At 49.7% G+C, this 24,896-nt stretch overlaps 1 protein-coding gene across 2 annotated transcripts in view; it reads left to right on the plus strand.

The window, feature by feature from the left end:
• Positions 1–4,571: 4,571 nt before the first annotated feature.
• GNA12 (G protein subunit alpha 12) overlaps positions 4,572–24,896 on the plus strand; it is a 73,438-nt gene continuing 53,113 nt past the window's right edge. The window contains exon 1 of one of the 2 annotated variants that reach the window (XM_043915398.1): positions 4,572–5,031. In XM_043915398.1, the coding sequence (XP_043771333.1) occupies positions 4,687–5,031 (345 nt within the window). In that variant the 5' untranslated portion in view covers positions 4,572–4,686. The remainder of the gene's footprint in view (positions 5,032–24,896) is intronic. The other variant, XM_043915399.1, reaches the window with a different exon arrangement.

Here is a 24,896-nt window from a genome sequence, read left to right on the forward strand (position 1 = left end):
CTGCTTCTCTTATGTCTCCTGCATTGGAAGGTGGGTCTTTACCACTATTGCCACCTGGAAAGCCCATATGTAGATGTATGTACATATAATTTTTTTAGGTCAGACTGGTTCCTTGTTGCTTCAATGATCTAATGGTGTATAACAAGGCACTCCACAACTTAGAGGATTAGCACATTTTATTTGGTTGTGATTTTGCAGCCTGGGCGGGTCTCAGCTGGGCAGTCCTCCTTGTCCTTCCAATGGCCGGACTCAGCTGCACGCTACTGAGGGCTTGCCTCGGCTGTGGTGGTAGGAGCTCTTTCCAAGTCGCATGGCCTTGGTCTTTTCCCGTGGCCTCTGCAGCCACCGAAAAAGCAGCTGAGCTTCTAAAATGGCAGCCCAGGACTCCAAAAGCACAAGGACAGAAGGCTGTCTTGAGGCTTAACCCTGGAACTGGTGGGCTACCACCTCTGCCAAACGAGATTCAAGTGGAAGAAGAACCAAGAGAAGCAGTTCATTAGGGGCTACTAATGTGGTAGTCAGGCTTCCCTGTTGGCTCAGAGGGTAAAGCATCTGCCTGCAATGAGGGAGACCTGGGTTCAATCCCTGGGTTGGGAAGATCCCCTGGAGAAGGGAATGGCAACCCACTCTAGTATTCTTGCCTGGAGAATCCCCATGGACAGAGGAGCCTGGTGGGCTAGTCTATGGGTCACAAAGAGCTGGATACAACTGAGTGACTAACACACACACAATACAACAGATTACCACAACTGTATTCTTCAGCTGCTTCAACCATCAATTACTAAAAGAGGCCTATTTAACCCACACCCGCATCTCAGCAATCATGGTGGATTCCTCAGTTTCTCCTTGAGATTTGGTCAATTTTTTCCCTTACATGTTTGAGGCTGTGCATTTCTTTGCAACATTTTGAAAATAATTTTTATTTATGTGTGTACTTCTTGGGGCTGTGCTGAGTCTTTGTTGCGACGAGCAGGGGCCACTCTCTAGTTGCAGTGCATGGGTCTCGCATTGCGGTGGCTTCTCTAGCCGGGGAGCTCTGGCCCGAGGGTGCTCGGGCTTCAGTAGCTGGGGCTCCCGGGCTCTAGAGCGCAGGCTCAGTAGTTGTTTCACACAGGCTTAGTTGCTCTGAGGGGTGTCGGATCCTCCTGGACCAGGGATCAAACCTGTGTCTCCTGCGTCTCCTGGCAGGTGGATTCTTTACGACTGAGCCACCCCCCTGTTTCTTTTCATATGGCAGTCCTTCCTTTGGGGGTCATGTTTGCTTCTTCCTGAAGCACATCGTATCAGATCACCAGGGCTGCCATAATAAAATACCACAGACAAGAGGGCTTGACAACAGAAATGAATTTTCTCAAAATTCTGGCGGCCAGAAGCCTGAAATCAAGGTGTCGGCAGAGCTGGTTTCTCCCAGACCTGTCTGCCTGGCTTGTAAATGGCCATCTCCTTCCGGTGCCTTCCTGTGGTTTGCTTCCAAGTTTCCTCGTCTTACAAGGCCCTCAGCCATGTTGGATCAAGGCCCACCCTAAGGACATCATTGTAACCTAATCACTCTTTCAGGCCCCATCTCCAAGTGCAGCCAGCTTCTGAGGTCCTGAGGGTCAGAATCTCAACATGTGTATTTCAGGGAAGAGACACAATTCAGCCCACAGCATCCATTTGCAGTACAAAATAGTCTACTTTTATTTGTTTGAAATGCGCTTATTGTCTCCACTTTCTCAAAACCTATTTTTACTGGCTTTGCAATTCTAGGTTAATGGTTATTTTTTTTTCCCCTCAATGTTTTTAAGATATTTTTTCCCATGGGACTTTCACTTAGGTCCTGAGGTATCAGCTCTTCATTTATGTTGTTTCTGTGAAGATTCCAAGAGATAGTACATGCAAAGTGCTTAGAACAGTGCCTGGCCCCTGGTAACTAGTATATAAATAGTAGCTATTGGGAATTCCCAGGTAGTCCAGTGGTTGGGACTCCGCACTTTCATTGCTGAGGGCCCGGGTTCAATCCTTAGTCTGGGAACTGAGATCCTGCAAGTCACGTAAGGTAAGTAAGGGTTATTTGCTCAGTCGTGCCCGACTCTTTGTGACCCCATGGACTGCAGCCCACCAGGCTCCTTGTCCATAGGATTTTCCAGGCAAGAATGCTGGAGTCACGTGGTGGAGTCAAGAAAAAAAGTAGCTATTATAACTTTCTGGAAGCCTTCAAAATCTTCTCTTTGTCTCTGATATCCTTGAATTGAATTCATGATGGTGTATCTTGGTCTGGATTTCTTTTTATCAAGCTAAGCATTTCATGGCATGTGTCAATTTAAAATTCTCAGCCATTATCTCTTTAAATACTGCCTCTTCCTCTCTCTATCCCCTTCCGGGACTCTAGTTAGGTACATATTCGATATTCTTCTTCTGTCTTTCTTGTTTCTCTCTTATCCTCTGTATCTTGTGCTTTTGGAGTCCTGGGCTGCCATTTTAGAAGCTCAGCTGCTTTTTCGGTGGCTGCAGAGGCCACGGGAAAAGACCAAGGCCATGTGACTTGGAAAGAGCTCCTACCACCACAGCCGAGGCAAGCCCGCGAGCGGCGCGCTGTGCGGCACCTCGTCAAGATCCTGCTCCTGGGCGCGGGCGAGAGCGGCAAGTCCACCTTCCTCAAGCAGATGCGCATCATCCACGGGCGCGAGTTCGACCAGAAGGCGCTGCTCGAGTTCCGCGACACCATCTTCGACAACATCCTCAAGGTGCGCGCTCCCCGCCCGCACACCGGCGCCCAGGTAATTTTCTCAGATCTATATTCCAGTTTATTCTCTTCATCTATTTCTTAATCTGCAACTTATCTACTAAGTACCTATTTAAGTCATTATATTTTTTATTTTTAGATGTTTCATTTGGTTCTTTTTCACACCTGCCCAAACATTTTTAATATTCTCTTATTGCTGCTGTTGGTGCTCAGCTGCTAAGTCATGTCCAATTCTTTGCGGCTCCATGGACTGCAGCACACCAGGCTCACTTACCCTTCACTGTCTCCCAGAGTTTTGTCAGATTCATGTCCGTTGACTTGGTGATGCTACCTAACCATCTCATCTCATCAAATCCCCAACTGAGTGTGTGCGTGCTAAATTGCTTCAGTTGTGTTCAACTCTTTGGGACCCTATGGACCATAGCCTGTCAGGTTCCTCTGTCCATGGGATTCTTCAGGTGAGAATACTGGAGTGGGTTGTGATTTTCTTCTCCAGGGGATCTTCCCAACCCAGGGATCCAACCCACTGTCTCTTATGTCTCCTGCATTGGAGGGCAGGTTCTTTAATGCTAGCACCACCTGGGAAGTTCACCCCAACTGGGTACCATAAGCTAAAGACAACCAATTACGAACAGCTAACTAGACTTTAAGCTGTAGCCAATCAAACAATTTCTTTGCTTCCCACTTTCTATGTTTCCCCTGGCTCCCTTCTGCAGAGTGCCCCCCACTGGGTTGACACAGCCCTATTAGAATCGACTTTTGCTCAAATCCTCTCAATTTTTTTTTAATATGCCTTCATTTACTTTTTAACAAATCATGGCTCCCAAAGCCCACCAATCACCTGGAGATCAAGAAATACCTGAGCTCCTTCCTGGAGGTTTGACTCACAGTAGCTCTGGGACAGGTAAGAATTAGTAATAAGATCAGCTAACAGTTAGCAAGAACTTGCCTGGGTCCAGCCACGGTGCTAAGTGCTTTACAAGTTCAAGTTCTCAGCTTACATCTTCACAATCACCCGAGATAGTTGCTATTTAAGGACCCTATTTTATAGAGGAAGAAATTAAAGCTAAAAATGGAGGGCGGGGGGGGGGGGGGGCGAAGCTGCCTAAAATGTTATGTAACTAGTAATGGGTCGACAGGAGATTCCATCTCAGACCCAGCAATTCCAGGCCCCATCACTGTACTACATGGCTTTTTTGGGGTGGGTGGGCGCGTTCCTGGGGATTTTGATGATCAGCCTGTTGTGGAAAAAGCCGCCCCGAGGCCCACGACACTATTTAAAAGATGCCATCTGTTTGCAAAGTTTGGCCCATCCTCCTCCCCGCCCCCCCCCCCAGTGTTTCTGGAATGCATAACCTTCTCTCTAAACCTAAGACGAGCAGCTGGACGTCTTATCGACATTCCCCAGCTTTCGGGCAACGCCGAGCCCGCTTCGCGAGCGTCTGGGTCTCACAGGTTGACCCAGTCTGGGAACCCAAGACACACTCCCTCTGTACACCTGGCACTTCTGGTCCCGCCCCATTTCGCGACACCGCCAATCCTAAGCCAATTCTTCGTGATTGACGTGGCCCCAGAGCAGTTCTAATTGGCCATGTCGGGCCGCCGCTCCGCCCCCCCCGACGACCCCGCCTCCCTTTCATTCTGAAAGAAAGAACCTCGGTCCCGGGAGCCCAATGAGAAGCGCCCCCACCCCAAAGGTCCCGCCTCTTTGGGCGCCGGCCCCGCCCCCAGGGCCGGGAGATGCCCGCCTTTCGGCGCGCCGCAGTCCAATCGGGAGGCGCGCCCGTCCGGACGGACGGCAGCCGGCCCAATCCCCGGGCCTCGGGCCGCGTCGTCCCGCCCCTCCGCCGGGCCGAGCGGCGGGCGAGAGCGGGCCTCGGGGCGGCGGCGGCGGCGGACGCGGCCTGAGGGAGCGGCCGGCTGCCGCCTCGCCCGCCGCGGGGTCCATGGCCTGAGCGGCCATGTCCGGCGTGGTGCGGACCCTCAGCCGCTGCCTGCTGCCGGCCGAGGCCGGCGGGGCCCGCGAGCGCAGGGCGGGCGGCGGCGGGGCCCGCGACGCGGAGCGCGAAGCGCGGCGGCGCAGCCGGGACATCGACGCGGGGCTGGCCCGCGAGCGGCGCGCCGTGCGGCGCCTCGTCAAGATCCTGCTGCTGGGCGCGGGCGAGAGCGGCAAGTCCACCTTCCTCAAGCAGATGCGCATCATCCACGGCCGCGAGTTCGACCAGAAGGCGCTGCTCGAGTTCCGCGACACCATCTTCGACAACATCCTCAAGGTGCGCGCTCCCCGCCCGCACACCTGCGCCCAGGTGCGCGCCTGCGCGGCCCCCGGGCCTCGGCGCCCGGGCGGGGACCCCGGCCCCGGCCGCCCGCGGCCCCCAGCTTCTGGGGCGCCGGCCGGGGATGCGCGCCGCGTCTCCCTGACGGCCCGGGGGCCTTCGCCTCTGCTCTCCTGGGGTGGGGGGTTCGGGGGCTCTTGAAAGGGGAAAGCCGGACTCCTTGTGGGGCGTCGGAGGGGCGAGGGCTTCAGAAGCGGGGAGGGCCTTTCGTGGGCTCGGGGTGCCATCCTTGCCCCGCCTTCCCAGTTCAGTTCAGAAGAGCGGTGTAGACGGGGCAGGAAACCGCCGCAAGTCTCTCATTTTAGACTGTTTATTAGGAAAATTTCCAACATATATATAGCGTAGAGAAAAATAGGAGGAACAGTGAGTCCCCAGGCCCCCTCCTCAGAACTTGAGCAATGTCGATGGGTCAGGGCCCCTCCTGGTTTCACCTGTTGCCCCACCCCCACCCCACCCCGTTGATTTTGAAGCAAATCCCAGACATTGTGTAGGTTCATTAGAAAAGGTTTGTTGACAGAGCTCAGACAAGCATCCGGTGGTTGTGTTTGTTTTTTTCTTTTTTTTAATAGTGTTTTATCGAACTAAAAAGTAAAAATTCAATATGGTCAGATATCCAGCCTGTATGCAGATATCCTACATTACCACAGAAGTGTTGTGTTTGTATGAGGATGTAAGTTAAATCCTTGCCTTACAGTTATTAAGACATCTCACAGGTGGTGTTTCATCTCTAGGTGCTTCTGTCCCTTGCTGCATTTTTATCGATTGCTATCCGTTTGGGGGGGAGGGGGGGAGTGTACAGTTGACCAAGTTTCCCATTCTAGTTTGTGTTCTGTGTGAGCCTGTACTCAAGGCCCCGAAGGAATTCTGAAGAAAACTGATGACAAAGGGAAAGTAGTCTCTCCTGTGCCTAGAATAGGTCATTTCCTTTTTTTTTTTTCCCTCATAGTTTCTTACTCTACCCTCTTTTTGCCCCTCGGCCTACCGGTTCCCCGGCCCATTTTGGGAAAACCAAATCACAGGTATGAGGAAAGTTGTCTCAAAACAGAGGTAGAGGGAAACTCGTCCCAGAATCCTCCCTGGAGACGCCGGGCTCTAAATTTAGCAGAGAACTGTAGAACCAACCCATTGGCACACATCTTTCACTTCACCCACGAGGACACTCCGGGCCTTGGGGATGAGTGACTCCAAACCGAGCCCTGGAACCCGGGGCTCCACGCCTCCAGGCCCGCATCAGTGATCTCACACCAGTGTTCCCACGTGATGGATTTGTTAGTAAAACTTCTCTTGTGGATAGAAATAGCTCTTTTAGGGTCCTGCCGGGAAGAGAGTCATTTGAATGATAAAACATGCCTCTCCTTTTCACCTCTTTCAAAAGCCTCTCTGTGAGTCAGAGCTCTGGCCCAATACTTCATAAACTTTAAAGGCTAGGTGCCCAGTATGATTCAGGGGATTAACTGTGTTTAAAATTCTCCTCATCTTCTGGGGTAAAGTGCACTTGATTGTCTTTGTCACAGAGCTTGATTTTACTTCTGTGGTTCCTCAGACCTCTGAACCAAGTAGGTTATAAGATTTGGCTGATCGACTCCCGGTTTCTCTCGGGAGGCAGAGAAACTGCTTAGAAACATAGAATCTTAAAATCTGAATCGGTGTGTTAAGTGTCTTTTAGAAAACTCAGCTTTAGCTTTTCCCACTACATATAAACACTAACTTTTACTGACTTCCTTATCAACAAGAAACAAGATTTGTTAAGCAGTATCCTGTTTTCCTTGTCAAGTTTTTTTCTAATTGTAGTTCCACATTAAACTCACTTCATCTGTTTTGACCATTTCAGTAAGTAGTTAGCAATTCATCTTTCACTCTAAAACCAGTAATTACCACTACCTCCCCCCCATTTTTATTTGGACAGATCACATTGCGAAGGGACTTTTTAAATAAATTGCTTTGTAGAGGCTCTAGTAGCAGATATTTGAATGATAACTCTTCAGAATAATATTTGTGTCTACAAATAGAGTTCATGTTAGCAGGCTATTTTTAAGGCACTAGCCATGTGCTGGGCCTTCTCATATATGGCTTTTAATTTTCATAATGCTTCAAATGGCATTGTCCATTTAGCCAGTGGGGAAACTGAAAACAGAGTTTGAAGTCTACATGAATTTGGGTACCTAATTAACAGGTGGCAGAGCTGGGAACTGAACCCTGTCTTTTTTAAATTAAACTTTTAATACTGAGATAATTGCAGTGTCCCGTCAATAATAGAGAGCTCCTGCATAACCCTTTAACCAGCTCCCCCAAATGGTGAGGTTTTGTAGAACCAGTACAATAATAGCACAGCCGAGAAACCGATGTTGAGAAAGGGAAGATGCAGAACGTTCCCATCACAGTAAATCTTCCTCATGTTGTCTGTTCTAGCCACTGCCACCCTTCACCTTCTCCCTGACCTGGCAACAACTGATCTTTTCTCCAATTCTGTGATTTCATTATTTCAAGAATATGATATAAATGGAATCTTGCAAGACGTGACCTTTTGGAATTGTCTTTTATCACTCAGCATAATTCCCTAGAGTTGGTGTGCGTCCACAAGTTATAGTCTCTGCCTTTTGATTGCTATGGATAAAGAACCCGCCTGCCAGTGCAGGAGACACAGGAGATACCGGTTCGATCCCTGTTTCAGAAAGATCGCCTGGAGAAGGAAATGACAATCCACTCCAGTATTCTTGCCTGGGAGATCCCATGGACAGAGGGGCCTGGCGGGCTACAGTCCACGGGGGTTGCAAAGAGTCAGACACGAATGAGCAGGCCCGCATTCATGGTGAGGATTTACCACCGTTCACCATTTGACCATCTGCCCTTTGGAGGACATTTGGGTTGTTTCCAGTTTCTGCCTATTATGAATAAATCTTCTGTGGACATTCGTATACATGTTTTTTGTAAGCATAAATTTTCATGTATCTGGGATAAATGCCCAAGAGTGCAGTTGCTCAGCTGTGTGGTAGTTGCATGTTTAGTTTTATAAGAAACTGCCAAACCGTTTCTGAACTGGCCGGGTTGTTTCGTGTCCCCACCAGCAGTGTGTGAGAGACTGAGCCAGTTCTTCTGCACCCTTGCCAGCGTTTGGTGTTGTGGTTACTTCTTGTTTCCGCCGCTGTAATAGGTGTGTGAGGGCTGTATAGCTGTCGTTTTAATTTGCGTTTCCCTGCTGGCTAACGGTGTTGAACACCTTTCGTGTGCTCGTTTGCCTCTGTGTATTCTCTCTGGTGAAATGTCTCTTCGTGCTTTTTTGTCATTGGTGTTTACTCGCCCCATTGTGTCCGACTCTTTTGTGACCGGATGGACTGTAGCCCGCCAGGCTCCTCTGTCCATGGGATTTCCCAGGCAGGAATACTCAAATGGGTTGCCATTTCCTCCTCCGGGGGTCTTTCCAACCCAGAGATGGAACCTGCATTTCTTGCATTGGTAGGCAGATTCTTTACTGCTGAGCCACCGTTTTGTAATTAGGTTACTTGTTTCTTTATGGTTGAGTTTTGAGAGTTCTTTTTGTATTCTGGATACTACTCCTTTGTGAAATATGTGGTTTGTAAAGTTTCTCCCAGTCTGTAGCTTGTCCTTTCATCCTTTTTAACAAGGTCTGGGGCTTCCCTGGTGACTCAGAGGTTAAAGCGTCTGCCTCCACTGCGGGAGACCCGGGTTCGATCCCTGGGTTGGGAAGATCTCCTGGAGAAGGAAATGGTAACCCACTCCAGTATTCTTGCCTGGAGAATCCCATGGACAGAGGAGCCTGGCAGGCTACAGTCCACGGGGTCGTAAAGATTCGGACACGACTGAGCGACTTCACTTTCTTTTCCTTTCTTTCTTCACAGAGTAAAAGGGATCCCCTGGTGGCTCAGTCAGTAAAGAGTCTGTCTGCAGTGCAGGAGACCTGGGTTCAATCCCTGGGTTGGGAAGATCCCCTGGAGGAGGAAATGACAACCCACTCCAGTAGTCTTGTCTGGAGAGTTCCATGGACAGAGGAGCCTGGTGGGCTACAGTCCATGGGGTCGCCAAAAAGTCGGCCATGACTGAGTGACTAACACTTACACTTTTCACAGAGTAAAAGCTTTTAATTTTCATGAGGTCCAGCTTATCAATTTTTCCCATTTATGGATCATGCTTTTGGTGTCAAGTCTAAGAACTCTTTGCCTAACCCTAGGTCCCAAAGATTTTCTCCTTTTTTTTTTTTAAATTTTGTAATTGTACATTTTACTTTTAAGTCCCTGATCCATTTTGAGTTAATTTTGGTATAAGATTGAGGTTTAGATTGAGGTTTTTTTGCTCTTTGTTCTTTTCTCTGTGGATGTTCAGTTGTTCTGGGATTGTCTGTTGATAAGACTGTCTGCCCTCCTCCACTGAGTTGCTTTTGCTCCCCTGTGAAAAATCACATAGGCATTTTGTGTGGGTCTGTTTCTGGGTTTTCCGTTCTATCCCATTGATCTGTGTAGCGCCTCTTCTCCCAGCATCACTCCATGCTGATGGCAGTAGCTGTATAGAAGACTGAATATCAAAACGATTTCTCCCACCTCATTTTTTTCAAGATTGTTTGAGCTGTTCCAGGATGTGTGCCTTTCCTATAATTCTGGAGTAAGCTTTCCTATGTCTATTAAAAAAAAACAACAATAAAACCTTGCTGTGATTTTTATCTCATTTGCATTGAACCATGCATCAGTTCGGGGAGAATTGACACGTCTCCTGTATTGAGTCTTTCAATTAATGAACATGTTACGTCCTCATTTATTTAGGTTGTCTTTGATTTTTTTTCATCAGTGTTTTGCACTTATCGACAGACATGTCCTATACATGTTTTGTTAACCTTTATACTTAAGTATTTCATTTTCTTTAGAGCTGTTGTAAGTGATACTGTGCTTTTCAATTTCCACATGCTCACTGTTAGTATATAGAGTAGGATTGATTTTCGTCTCAATTGTGTGTCCCGTGACTTGTTAAATACACTTAGTGATTCTAAGAGCTTTTTATTTGGAATTTTCCATGTAGATCTGCAAGTTATCTGCAAATAGGGGTACTTATTTCTTCTTTCCCTATCGGTATGCCTTTATTTCTTTTTCTTGCCTTACTGCAGTGGCTAGAACTTCAAAAGAGGTAAGGGTAGTCATAGCTTCCATTTCTTTCCTGATATTGGTGATTTGTGTCTTCTCTTTATTTTTGTCAGTCTTCTGTCTAGAGGCTTATCACTTTTACCAATTCATTTTTCCTCCAAAGAACCAGCTTTTTGCCATTGATTTTTCTTCTGTTTCCAACCTCATTTATTTCTGCTTTTTAGTATTTTTTTCTTCTACTTCCTTTGATTTTATTTCGCCCTTTTTTAAAATTTTCTTGTACAGATTTAGATTATTTGAGACTGCTCCTCTCTGCTAATGTAAACATTTTAAGTGCTATACATGTCTCCCTCAGCACTGCGTTAGCTGTATCCACGTAGTCTGATATGTGGTTTTTTAATTTTTATTCAGTTTCATGTGTATTTTTCCTCTTTTGGGGATAGCTTCTTCGGCCCACAAGTTGTTTAGAAGTGTGTTAGTTTCCAAGAGTTTGGAGATTTTCCTGTCAGCTTTCTGTCCTGATCTCTGTGACTCCGTAATGGTCAGAGAACGTGCCTTGGATGGTTTCGGCTCTTGTAAGTTTGTCGAGGTTCGTTTTATGACCCAGAACTTGGTCTGTCCTGGTGCACGTTCTGCCGGCGCTTGTCGGTGAGCAGCCCGCGGGTCCCTGGGAGCGCAGCGTGCGCTGCGGTGTGGAGTTTTCTGCGCGTGTTGGTGGCTCGGTTGGCTGATGCGCTGTTGAACTCTGGATCGTTGCTGATGTTTCTTTTTAGTGGTTCTGTCCTTGCAGAGAGTGAGGCGTGCAAGTCGCGAGCTGTCGTTGTCCGTTTCTCTTTTAGTTCTGTTGGTTTTTGCGTCCTGTGTTTTGAGACTCTCTTGTGTGGTGTGTAGACATTTAGGATTGCTGTGTCCTCCTGGTGGACTGGTCTTCCTGTTGTGTAAGGGCCCTCTTGGTCTCCAGTAATTTTCTTCGCTCCGCAGTCTGCTTCAGCAGCTGTTTTAACGTAGCCACTCTCTTTAATGAATGCTCTCATGGTATGTGTTTTCCAACCTTTTGCTTGTGTTGCTTGATCATGACTGACTCTTTGTGACCCCATGGACTGTAGCCCGCCAGGCTTCTTTGTCCATGGGATTCTCCAGGCAAGAATACTAGAGTGGGTTGCCGTTTCCTGCTCCAGGGGATCTTCCAACCCAGGGATCGAACCCGCATCTCTTGTAGCTCCTGCATTGGCAGGTGGATTCTTTACCACTAGCACCACCCGGGAAGCCCTTCCGTCCTTTAAACCTACCCTTTTATATTTTGGGTTTTGTTTTGCCGTTTCTTGCCTTCCTGTGAGTTATTTAAATATGTGTTAGGATTCCGTCCTAGTTGATTTTTGAGTGTATCAGTTTTGTATTGCTATTGCTTTCTTGGTGGTTGCTCTAAGCTTACAATATGCAGCTTACCCTAGTCTACTGGACTCTGCTCTACAGCCGTAAGTGAAGTGTGGGAACTTCATTCCCGTTTAGATCCCTCTGCCCTCCCCCTTGTAGGATATCTGTCTTCTTAAGCGTTTCTTGTACTTTGGGTACCTCATCAGATGGTTTTACTTCATCAGGTATGATTGAAGAAACTCGCGAGAAGTAGAGTTTGTTATATTTACACTTGTTTTTACCTGTTGTGTGTTCTTGCCTTGCTGAAGTCTCCTAAGCCTTCTCCTGTTACCCTCTCCTTTCTGTTTGGAGAAATTTCCTTTAGCCATTCTGTAAGCGTGGATTTGCCTGCAACAAAGTCTCTCAGCTTTCTTTGTCCAAGAATGTCTCTATTTCACCTTTAATCTTGAAGAATGTCTTTGCGGCAATTGGATTCACAGCTGACACTTATTTTCTTGGTACTTGAAAAATTTGCCACATTCTTCTGGCTTCCATGGTTTCAGATGAGAAGTCAAGTCTTTCAGGTTGCTGTTCCCCTGTCGGTACACGCCTCACGACTCTCCAGACCATTTTAAGATTTTTTCTTTGTCTCTGGTTTCCAGAAGTTTAACTATGATTTGTCTGGACATAGGTTCTTTCAGCTTATTGTATTTAGGGTATGCTCAGCTTCTTAGGGCTTCCCTGGTGGCTCAGTGGGTAAAGAATCTTTCTGCAATGCAGGAGACCCGGGTTTGATCCCCGGGCTGGGAAAATCCCCTGAAGAAGGAAATGGCAACCCACTCCAGTATTCTTGTCTGGAGAATCCCATAAACACAGGAGCCTGGTGGACTACAGTCCATGGGGTGATGAAGAGTTGGACACGATCAGTTGGAACGACTGATGCTTCCAGCTGCTTGAATCTGTATATTTATGTCTTTTGCCAAAATTGGGTTGTTTATCATCATTATTTCTTCACATACTTTTGCAGTCTTGCTGTTTTTTCCCCTTCCCTCTGGGACTGTGGGGATAGGTGTGTTAGCCCTCATTCCTGACCACCAGGTCCCTGAGGCCCTTCTGCCCTGTGGAGTGGGGTTCTGACCTCACCTCTCCCTAGACCTGGCTGACACCGGGGAAGCGGGGGTCAGTAATGGCCATCGGCCCAGCTCCCCACGGGAACTGGTTGGGGTGGAAGCTTAGCTCCCTACCAGCACTGCCCTGAGCGGGCGGGGATCAGAGCACCTCCTGGGTGTCTCGGCAGGGCCGGGGGGTGAGGTCCCGCCTTGGCCCCACCAGCCACTCTTCCTGGTGGCTGCCTGGAATGTTCGCCTGGTTCCCAGGAACTGGAAGGGGATGTGGAAGGTCGCTTCCCTCTCAACCTCACTGAAACCCCCGAGGAGGACGTATGCAGTTTTTCTGTTGGTTTCTGCCTGGAGTCAAGTGGGTGTCTTCTGCTGTAAGACTACCCTCTTCCTGGCCCTCTGTCCGGTCACGTGGCTGCCCATGGAGCTCTCCCCATCTGCCTCTTAGCTTTTCCAGCTTGGAGGCGCCTGCAGCTCCCTGTCCTGGATGGGTGGGGACAGTCGGGACACCTGGGGCTCCCTGCTGCGTCCCTCCTCAAGTCTGGGGCCCCAGGCAGCCTGCCGCCTCCTTCCCACCCTCTTTCCTGTGTTTGATTTCTTGTGTCGCATCTAGAGTGTTTCTTGCGTGTAATGGAGAGGGCCTGAGGGGAGCAGAGTGTCTCTGTCTTGGCCGAGCCGGAGTCTGCATCCTCCTGGTCTTCCGATGCCAGGCTCAGGGCTCTTCCTTGGCATCACAGCTGTGCCTGAATTTGGTCCCTGTTCCCATGCTACGGGGCAGTGGATGATCTGAACCTACTAGTTGCTTTGACTTCTGTAAATACTACACGTAAGACTTCCTAATCTTTCTTGTTATTTTTATAATCTTTAAGATGCCAATCTGTCACTTCCCAAGTGGGCTGTCCTAAAAGTTCACGTCATTAGTGTTTCAGAAACTGTGCAGGCACGCCTCTGGTGCTGGTGCGTGCCTCGGTGAGTGTGTGGACGCCCCAGACCAGCATGGCTTTATGTCACCGTGCTTTCCACCCCCGCATCTGTGACTTCAGGAGCCGTTTTTAACTGCTAGCTTTCACGTGCAGCTAGAGGTGAATACAGTGTGTTAGCTGTGTGAAGATCCTTTGTTCCGTGGCCTGGGAATCACACACAGAAAGACGTGGGCATATCATTGAACTGCGCAGAGTGGACCTTTCTTGTATATTTATGTATTGATAGTTTTAAAACCTTCTGAAGAAGGGGGTTATTAGAACCTGTGGTCTTTTGTTGGCACTGATACAGGAGAATCCGGTTCAGCCAGTGGTTTGGGCTGTGTCGAGGGTGTGTGCCCTGCGCTGGTGGGAAGGGAACGTCCAGTGTGCGCGGCCCCCACCCTGCAGGCCCCCTTGAGAGCTGGGGAGGCGGTGCGCTCGTGACTGGCGTGGAGTCCGAGGCACAGGTGGGAGGCGGCCCCGCGGTGAACAGGGCAGGTGAACTCCGGCTGCGGTGTCGGGAAAGCCTGCCACGGAGGCGTGATGTGAGCGGCCCCTGAGAGCCCTGCGGGGTCCCCGCAGCGGGAGAGCTCACCGCCGAGGCTGTCCGCGAGCGCTCCGTGTGTCCGTGGGTCAAGAGGGGGCTCTGGGAAGGCGAGCTGGTAAAGCACGCGTGTGGCAGCGAGACAGAACCTGCTGGTGCCGAGGACGGTCACGAGGCTGGCTCGCTGGAGACCTGGGGTCCCGCGGTGGCTGGGCGCTAAGCCTTCTTGCTGGAGAACTCCTGTGTGTGCATACAGCTTCAGGGAGCCCTCTGCACGCGGCAGGTCCCGGTCCTGGGTCGGCGTTTGCTCTGTGGACGGCAGGTTAAGAACTTCTGCTGTAGACTGCATACCAAGGGTACATTAAGCTTTGTAAATCTTTTCTCTTTATTTCTATTATTAGAAGGTCTGCTGTGTCATCTTTACCTTTCTGTTCGGGCCGATGGGACTCTGAAGAAGCCTCCACTGCTCTCCTGTGTTTTTAAGCTCTTCGAAACTCCGGGCCTGCAGTGCCTGCCTCCCGGCTTTAGAAGCACCCCTCGGGCTTGCAGCTGCAGCGGGTCCGTGTGAGAGCGGGGGCACGGATGTGCGTCTGGGCTCTGGGGGAGCAGGTGGTTTATTGCTTAGTTGGCAGACTGCGCTTAAGTAAGGACGTTTACTGCTGCGTGTGGACACACATGGTTGGTCCTTTAGCAATGTCAAAAAAACAAAAACAGCAACATCTTTCTCCATGGGTAAAAAAGAAATCCAGAGATGCCCCCTGGCATTGTCGGAGGCTTCAGAGCACGTGGACAGTGGCTTTTGCCCTCCTGTTTTCAGGACGCAGTGTCTGAGCTTCAGCCATCAGATATGTGTGGTTTGGGAGACAGCCGTACTTGTGCCAGATCGCGTTCTGTCGGCAGCTCGTCATGATTTTTTGTTGTTGTAGTTGAGAGCAGGGACGTGGATCTTATCGGTTTTATATGGAACCGAAGATCTAAACTGAAGCCTTACCTCGAGATCTAATTATAGGGTGATCTTCAAAGAGGCTAATGTTGTGTAATGGACGTGACGCTTCACTCTCGTTACCTGAAGGGAGGTGCCGTCCCTTAAAGACAGGCTGGTTGAGTTCATGTTGTAACTACTATAGTTTGCAGTTAAACAAAAGCAACCCAGCCCTCTTCGCATCTTGTCAAGTGTGCTGGAGAAGGGGGTCGCAGAGGATGAGATGGATGGCGTTACTGACTCAGTGGACGTGAATCTGAGCCAACTCCCGGAGAGAGTGAAGGACAAGGAAGCCTGGCGTGCTGCAGTCCACGGGGTCGCAAAGAATCGGATCACAGAGAGTGCTGGACCAACAGCTGCCTAGTGTCAATGCTTCACCCTCTTAGAGGAGCAGGACGCGAAGAGCAGGTGCTGCATGCGAGAGATGCGTCTTTCTGAGTCTGTCTTTTCTGCACTAAGATGTCTTTCTCACATGGGGACACGTGTTCGGTAGGTCCAGCTACCCTGGTCTATGGAACGGAAGACAGTTTGCATCCTGCCTCAGCGTATCAGGTAGAGAAGCCGTTGCTTCTGTGTTGTCGTGGTGAACGGAAGCGTTGGAACGCGTGCTCTGGAGGTGTGGCGTCAGAGGGCCGTGAAGGAACAGTTGTCGGTCCTGAGAGTGCTTGCAGGCGGACCGGACCGAAGGGAGCAGGGAGCAGCCCCGCCCCTGGCCCGGGCGCCAAGGGCAGGAAGTGTTCCCAGCCTCACTCTGTTCGGGGAGTGCGGGTAAAGCAGACAGCCCCTTTCTCCACCCCCGGGCATCTGCTTTACTGTCCAGTCTGAGCGACACGGCCCCAGCTCTGTCCAGTGGCCCCGTTAGACTCAGCAGTGAACACCGGCCTCGAGGAGTCATCAGCGCACCAGGCTGTAGGTGGTCAAATGACTGGGTAACCCTGAGCGGAAGCTCTAAGCCACAGAACCACGCAGACTCGAGAATTTGTGCTAATGCTGTCATTACCGGAGTGTCGTGGTGATGGTGCGTAGTGCAGATTCTGCCAAGCCCTAGAGTGCTGTCAGGGGCCGCCAGTGGAGGTTCCTGCTGGGTCTGGGTAGGTGAGGTCAGAGGTGTGGACCATGGGAAGCCCACACCCGTCACTCCAGGCCAAGCCCTTTGCGCCGTGCCACGTGCCTGACGGCGAGTCCTCCTTTCATGGTGTTTCTCTACCTGGTTGGCATCTGGGGAGATGGGAATCCCAGGGGAGGGCAGGTCAGGAGAGGGGACATCGCTTCTCAAGTCCCGGGAAGGACCTGGAGCCCCAGGCCGGGTGGAGGAGGCCGCCGGGACCAGCTGCAGATCATGTGATGAGATTCGTCTGCACGAGTGTGGTGGGAAGCATCCTGATGCCATGCGGGTGACTTAGACCACAGACATGCTGCAGCAAGCCCCGGCCACCCACGCACACCTGCGACCCAGTCGCACTCATTTCCAAGGTAAATTTTTGTGCCTCTCTGTACAGTTTTACAAGCAAAAGACTTGACATTTACCAAGAAAGGAAACGGAGTGATTATTTAAAGTCTCACCTTACTGCTGGCTTCTGTCACAGGTGACAAAGGACAGCTGCCTTGGGGCTTCGATTTTGGGGTTTTGATAATGCCGATCAGCGGGATTTTTAATCTGTGTTTTCCACTGACACTCAGTTGTCCATCTACAGCTGTCGGCACCCACGCAATGACCCCAGAACTATTTATATTTTTTGTGGCCACTTAATGTGTTGCTGTTGTTTTTTCTTCAAGGAAATGAAGTTCCATAATTTTAGGCTGGGGAAAGGAAATGTTTTCCCCAGGAGTCTGATGAGTCGATTAGACCGATGGAGTTTGAAAGCTGTGTTAGAAGTGCGCAGTGACGTGGGACCCAGGGTGGGGGGCTGGGGAGACTCCCGAGGTGAGCCAGTGAGAACAGCGCAGTGGCAGGCTGGCCGTCCACCTGCTTATCAGTACATATCTGATGCAGCTATAAAGTGATGGGGCTGTGTTGTTAAACAAACAGGCCGGCGCTCCCGGGACACACTCGTTAAAGCCGACGTCTCATTAAGAGTGATCAGCTAGGGCAGCCACGTCAACAAATCCTCAGCGTGTGTTTCTGTGCCGGATGCCGTCTCCGCCCGGAGGCTTCTCCGTGTGGGGAGCTTCTGTTCTCTGTTTGCGGCGCTGTCGCTGTGACCTCACTGAACCCTCAGTAGCCTCGCTGGGCTGCTTCTCCGATGGGAGGGACTTTCATTTTCCTGCCGGAGTTGTCCTCTCGCCATTCCCCCCCCCACCCCCACCGCCTCCGAGGAGGAGAGACGTGGGGCTCGAGCCTGCTGCCCCAGCGGGCCGGGCCCTGGGCTGCAGGCGTGGCCCCGCCTGTGTTTGTCCAGCTGTGCCAGGGAGCAGAACCTACTTGGCTGCAAATCGCAAGCCAGACTCTCCCATCTGGCTTTTATTAGTAACAGGGCCGGTGTTTTTGATCTCCACCTATCTATCTGACTCCTGTTTTGATCTCCATGCTGATTCTGGACTTGAGAGCGGAAGAGAGACAGGCTCACCGAGTGTGCGCTTGTCCAGGGTCACCCGCTGGGCTGAAACTCCCTTGTCCGTGTGTCCGTTTGGGGAAATAGCAAAGTGATCGTTACTTTAGGAAGAAATGTCACTGTACCAGAAGGACACCATCACTTTCCGTTTCCTGGTAGACGCTCGCTGGGATCCCTGGTTTATGTGAGGAGTTAGAATTTGACAGACGGAGGAGAAGCTGCGTTTCTAACCTCGCACACCTCACGTCGGGGAACTCGCCTCCCAGAAGATGCTTCAGTGACTCAGGTGTTTAGGAGACGGACACCCTGGGACCCCCTTGACACCACGGTCTATGGAGCAACACGAAATACAGGCCTCTTTCTGCAGGGATTAGTTCACCTTCCTTGAGTGAGTTCATTTAGTCAGCAGGGACCGATAGAGTGAGACTTCGGCATCCCCGCGGGGAGAGCTGCCATCAGCCCCTGTCGGGTCCTAGTGGGGTGATTCGTAACCTGCAACTGAGGGCTTTCAGAGTCCTGAGCAGGCGAGAAGGCGCGTCCCAGTGGGGAGAAGGGTGGGCGGGGAGGTGGGAGAGTGACCCTGATCAGGCCCAGGTGATTCCAGTGGCAGCAGGAGACAGGATTGAAGGGCTTCCAGCAGAGGATTGCCTTGATCTCCGTTTTTAAAAGTTCCATCTGGGGAAATATGTTAGAGCAGGGTCAGAGGACCTTCTCCCATCCCCTCGTGGGATAGCTGTGTATACATATGTGTTTTAAAAATAACCTTACACATGAGTGTAAAAAACGTTCAGGAGAAGTCATCAAGGAAGGAGAAAGAACACTATTCCATGTGTAGGTTGAGCTGTGTGAAGTTCTGATACTTGTCCCTTTTTGACTAACAAAAATGGCAGGTTTTATACGGTCCCCCCTGAAATTTCAGAAACACTTCAGCCACGGACAAAAAGAGAAGATTCTAGGCCTCCTCCTCGCCACGTGTAACCATAGTGACTGCTTCCAGGCCGGGCGGGGTGCTCAGGCTCACAGTCTTAAGAGAGGGCAGTGCTGCTTACGGGGCGATGACGTCCCCAGTTTCTCCTGTGGGAACTTGGCCAGCGGAGCAGTGACTGGCGCAGGAGAGCCCGGCCACGCTGCCTCTCACGGGGGACGAGGTGCAGAGCTCGGAGGGAGGCGGGCTCCCTCACACGCTCACACCGTCAGACAGTACCGTAACATACACCAGGAGCATGGCAAAATAAGCGCTTATTTCTATGAAACATGAACTTAAAAAAAAATACTTTCTATAGTAAATGTTATTTTAGAGGCTGCCTTGGTAATAGTCATTTTACGAGTCCTTAGAAATATGATTTAACAGTCCAGGAGTGATGGTTTAATGCCTTCTTATATACTTTTCTGCAATTACCATGACGTTTTCATTTTAAATTGTAGGTGTGTTTTTGGTTTTTTTTTTTTTAAACTTAATTTGTGGTTTGAATCTTGCTTTAGAATTTTTGTAATCTTGAATATTTTCACAATGTGTAAATATTTGCTGAGGAGACCACGGCGTCTGTAGCATTTTAAGTGGGAACTTGTTTCCTAATTCTTCGTAATTTTAGGAAAAGAGCCACCAGGTTGCCTGAGCTCTCTTTTATCTAGTACAAATTAAAACTCTTGTGACAGTAAATTACCCTTTCCTAGTCTTTCACGAATTTTTGAATAATAACATTTCTAAATAAAGTATTGGAAATAAGGAGAATGTTGTAAATGTAGGCGTTTTTGAAGGAGATTAAAAGACAGGTCTTTATTTTATTGACATAGAGTTGATTACAATGTGTTAATTTCTGGTGCTCAGCAAATTGATTCTATATATATGTGTGTGTGTATATATTCCTTTTCATACTCTTTTCCATTATGGTTTATCACAGGATACTGAATGGCATTCCCTGTGCTATACCCAGCAGAACCTTGGCACTCATCTGTCCTGTGTATGATAGTTGGCGTCTACTCATCCCAACCTCCCACCCCACCCCTCCCCTGCCTCACCACCCCCCCACCCTGGCAACTGCATGTCTGTCCTCTATTTCTGTGAGTCTGCTTCACAGATAAGTTCATTTGTGTCATATTTTACATTCCACATATAAGTGACATCATGGGTATTAATTTGTCTTTCTCCTTCTGACTTACTTCCCTTGGTATGATAATCTCTAGGTCCGTCTCTGTACCTGTAAATGGCATGTCATTCTTTCTCATGGTTGAGGAATATTCCATTGTATATACGTATCACATCTTTAAAGACTTAAATCTTGAACCTTCTAAAACAACTTCGTCCAATGTTGGAAGTTAGTGATATAATAAATATACCTAAATTATTTTGTTGTTGTTTTTATAATTACTACTCAGGCAGCCGTTTCCTTGAATGGCACCTTTTCTCCCCCAAATGGTTTTGACGTTGGTCCTGTCATCTGACTATATAAATGACGTGAAGAGGACATCATTTAGTGCTCTGTTATAGATAACAGGACAAATACCTAGCAGTTAGAGTGCCTGAATTTGTCTGGGGGACTGAGGAAAAGTTATCCTCTGTGAAGAGACATTCTAATTTCAGACTAGATTGAGCCGAGACTGCCAGCAGCTAATCTAATAACTCGGTGGTGTTCTGGAGATTCTAGTCAGTTAAAAGACAAAAGAAAGTAGGTATATCTACTGGAAAGGAAGGAACAAAATTAACATTAGAAATAGTAGATCCAAAAGATCATCCAAAAAGTTACTAGAATTAAAAATAGTTACAGGAGTGACTGGACACAAAATAAATGTCCGTGGGTGAACTGTGTGTACACGTAGGTGCTTTCCTGTAATAGAAAAATATCCCATTCCTAACGCCAGCGAAAAGGATGACACACCTAGGAATAAGCAAGACGTGCTCACACACAGTCTATATGGAGAGAGTCCTAAAACTTCACTGAAGAAGGTAAAAATTCTGGAAAAGTTGCTTCTTTTGGTGGGGGTAGGGATTGTTGCTGTTGTAAAAATGCCAATTTAGGAATTGAACACAACCAGTCAAATCCCTATTTGTTTTTCTTGGAACTTGACAGAGCCATGCTGAGGTTTGTGTGATGAGTAAATGTGTGATGATAAGTAATACAATTCTGAGAAAACGCACTGTTTGGGATAGTTATCATGAGAAACTGTGTTCCCACCAGCAGCCTATGAGGGCTCCAGCTTCAGGGCACCCTGAGCGGCACTTGCTGTTGCCTTTTTGTTTCTTTTATGGCCACCGTGGTTTGAGTGTGAATGTCCTGATGGCCTGAAGATCTTTTTCTTGTGTTTATTCGTTGCTATTGTTCTGTGTCTGGTGAAGCTCTTTCTTTTGACTTCTTGACTTCTTCCTGTTTATAATCAAACCTATGTGAGGATTCATCTTAGTTTTTATAATGATCCTATGAGGGCTAATGACCGTTTTTGCCACGCAGATGTCAGAGAATTGCAAATACCAGTGATTTTCAAAGATTTTTCAAGAGCATGTTGAGAACGTGACGTTGGAATGACAGAACCTCAGAAGTCCGGTTCCTTCCGGCTGTCGTCAGCAGCCCTGGTGCTGGTTTCTCTGCCTTCCGCGTTTCCTCCCCTGCGTCCTACCCGTGACTCCAGCTGAAGGTATCTCAGCCATTTTCCCATAAGATGTTTTTCGTCATCCAGCTTTAATCTCCCCTCCAGATCAAATGATCTCCAAGCCAGGAGGGACCACCACGGCTGTGTGTTGGCCCAGAGCCCTCCCGCTACTGCTGAGAGGGGTACCTTAAGTCGTGTTTTACGTTCCTCCCCACCTGGCATCTGAATACCATCACACAGAGTGAAAACGCCGCCCGCTGGGGCAGAGGGCCCACACGCGCCCTCCTCGCCCCGCCCCCTGACCCCTCCTCGCCCCGCCCCCTGACGCCCTCCTCGCCCCGCCCTCTGATGAGGGTGGTAGGGGGCGGTGGCAAGGCAGGCTTTGTGCCCTGACCTCTGCTGAGACCAGGCTGTTTGTGCTCTCCTTGGTCTGCGCCCCTGACCCAGGGGCGCCTGCGTGTCTCCTTTCGGGCACGGGGTTGACTTAGGGCGTGCTCTCTCTGCGGAGGGCTGCCCAGTGACTGAAGGTGGTCATGAGAGCCCCTGCCCCCGGCAGGGGCAGGCGCGGCTCCAGTGCCCCGAGGTGGGGGTAGCCTCCTGGGCGTGTGCTGGGCTCGCTGGCCATAGCCTCCTGGTCCAGACCCCCTCCCCGTGTGTGCCGAAGTGCCTGGCAGCCGTGGGAGATTGCGGATGCCGGCTCAGTAGGCCAGAGGGGCCTGGGATTGTGCATTTCTGATCAGCCCCGGGGAGGGGGTGGTGGTGTGGCACAGGTCAGACTCTGAATAGTGAGGGCAGGCATCACAGTGTGGTTCTTGGTGTTGCCAGCACCCTGACAGCCTGCAGCTGAGTGGCAGCAGTGGTGGGCAGCTCACGGCCAGGATCGGCTGAGGTCCAGAGCCCACCCTCCCGCATGCAGCTGCTCAGAGACCCTCTCGTCCTGCCAGAGCTTGCCTTCTATGTGGGAAACAGACAGGTGGGGTGGCTTCTCCAAAACATCAGAGGGTGCGCAGTGCCCGTGGGAAAGAGAAGCGGCAGAGGGAGGGGAGGCGAGGGAGGGGACAGCTGGCTGTCAGGTGGCGCCCGAGTGGAGGAGGGGGCCGCTCGGGCCAGCACTTCCCAGGGAGGGGCTCCAGGAACCAGGGCTCTGCCGGAGGTTAGAAGCTGGGACTTGGGCTCCGTCTGGGGCTGCAGTGACCCTGCTTACCTGGACACTTGGGGTTCCTGGTGCCCCCACTGGAGGGAGACCAGGATGTCCGAGTCTGGAAATGCTCGGAGGATACTCATGTTGAAAGTAATATTTCTGAGACCTGGAAACATGGTTGTCCTGTGTTTAATTGAAAAAGAAGTAAGTTTGATTTTGGTTTTAGATCCAAATTTTGAGTATAAAACAATAAATGGGGTCAGGGGCATGGTAATGATTTTCACCAAAATGTAATAAGCACTTATCTCTAATTAAAGGGGATTTATTTTTATTTTTCCTACTTATGTAAACACGTACACGACTTTTATATAAAATAAAAACTTTTCCCTGTTTCTCTGTCTGGTTTTACTGCATGTCCTTTATTCCATCAAGATCATTCATTTGCACTGCATTTCATAGTTAATAATATACAGTTTGTACTTTACTATGTCCACAAAATGCCTCTTCACTGTGTCCTTTTAGTTAATTGTATGTCCAGTCAGTGAGAACACAAGATCCTTTGAAGGCCAGGATTCATTTTGGTTTCTCTCTGCTCCATCTTGTAGCAGATGCTTCCTGAGTCTTATTAAGTTGTTCTGATTTTTTCGAACAGTGACTGGGCCTCCTCCAACACAGTTTCCCCGCGCTAAGCCTGCAGAGATTGATCATTAGCACGACCGAAACACCAGGAATGTCTGTCTTTCAAGTTCCGTGTCATCTTCGTCGTGTTCTCTGCTTCTGTTCCCTTCCCAGATACAGTCCCTCTTGGACCATCAGAAAGTTCCCAGTCTGAGCTCGTAGAAGCTGTAATCGCAGAACTCACTTTTGCCCTTACTGCTGCCAGTATTTCAGTTAGATAAGTAGCCTTGTATGTAAACAGTTCCCTCTTGTCTCTGCATAGTTGTAGGAAGGCGGGTCCCTTGGGGTTGACTGTGTGTTGTGTGTGGTTGGGGGAGGGGGAGGGCCCATCCACGTGTGGGGCTGCCTCTGGGCTGTGTGGGAGAGGCCGCTCCAACAACGCCTGCTGTGGATGCCTCAGACCCGAGTTGTTGTTGTTAGAAGTGTGTATGAGTAGTCCATAAGAATTAGTTAGGATTTATAGCAATGATGTGCAACAGCAGTATTCCTTAAAGGCATGTCGTTTTTAATCTCTTAAACCGCATTAAATTCAGGTAAATACGAGGTCAGGAAATGGACATTAGGAGCCCTGATGATAAATTCCTGTAGCATCCTTTAAGTCCAAGCCTTCAGGAATATCTTTAGCAGACCACCTTAGAGGTTAAGAAGATTAAGAATGTTTTGCTCCGCTCCTTGGCAAGTCTCTATCTCTGATCTTCACTAGGGTCCGAGAAAGGGGCTTCCTAAGGTATATTCCTGGACTCGGGAGGTAGAGGGTGCCAGGCAGGGCTCAGTCCCCGTGATTCAGAATTACACTCTTGGCTCCTGGACACCCTGCAGGTGCTGGTTGGGCAGGTGGATTGCCTGAATTCTGAGAATGTTGTCCCAGTGGAATCTGGGACGGAAACAAGCCCACGTAGGAGAACATCTCGAAGGAGAAGTAGCTTCAGAATTCGTCCTTTAAGTACAGGGTCCTCAGAACAGAGAACAGGAAAGCTGAGTGAATGCATTCTAACCTTTTTAAACTAAGTTGGGAAATCTTGGTGTCAGTGTGAGTCTTCCCGTGTGTGTTCCATTTGTACAAGGCGTGCGGGGACCCAGGCTCGCTCTCAGGCCGGGCATAGCACTGGCGCATAGTAGGCTTTCAGATATAGGCCCTTTAACAGGAAAAACGTCTAAAAGAACCTGGAAACTAAATGTTAATTTTGATGATCTTATAAAACAAAAGGTTTTTCATGTTCTAAGAACAGGAAGGTCAGGATTCTCCTGAGCAGGAAGATAATCTAACCCTGTGTTTCCTGGCACCCATCCCCGGGCCAGGAGGCGTGCCAGGGGAAGACAGATAGGCCACCTGGTGCCAAGGTGGAGCAGAGGGCTCAGGAAATAGAGTAGTTGGAGGACTTGCCACTCTCCGCAGGGGAGGTGCTTTGGGGTGAATGGTCCTGCTCCCGCCACCCAGTGAGGCAGTCAGGAGTTGCAACACTGTTTCCTTGTGTGGAGTCATTCACACAATCTGGGAGTTCCACGGGGAGCAGGTCTCCAGTCATTCTTCTCTGTAACTGGAAACACGTGCGCCCTGACTTCTCCCGGGCTCAGCTGGAGCCTGACTCCCATTTTCTCACCCTGCCGTGTTTATGGCCGAGCTGGCTGGTTGGTTGGTTCATTCATGTGATTGTTCTGCCTGGAGGCAGCGCGCACACACACACACACTCACCTGATTGTCCTGCCTGGAGGCGGTGCGCGCACACACACACACACACACACACACACACCTGATTGTCCTGCCTGGAGGCGGTGCGCGCGCGCCCCCACACACACACACACACACCCACCCACACACACTCCCCCTCTCTC

Source organism: Cervus elaphus, chromosome 10 (assembly GCF_910594005.1).
Source record: "Cervus elaphus chromosome 10, mCerEla1.1, whole genome shotgun sequence".
NCBI classification, from domain to species: Eukaryota; Metazoa; Chordata; class Mammalia; order Artiodactyla; family Cervidae; genus Cervus; species Cervus elaphus.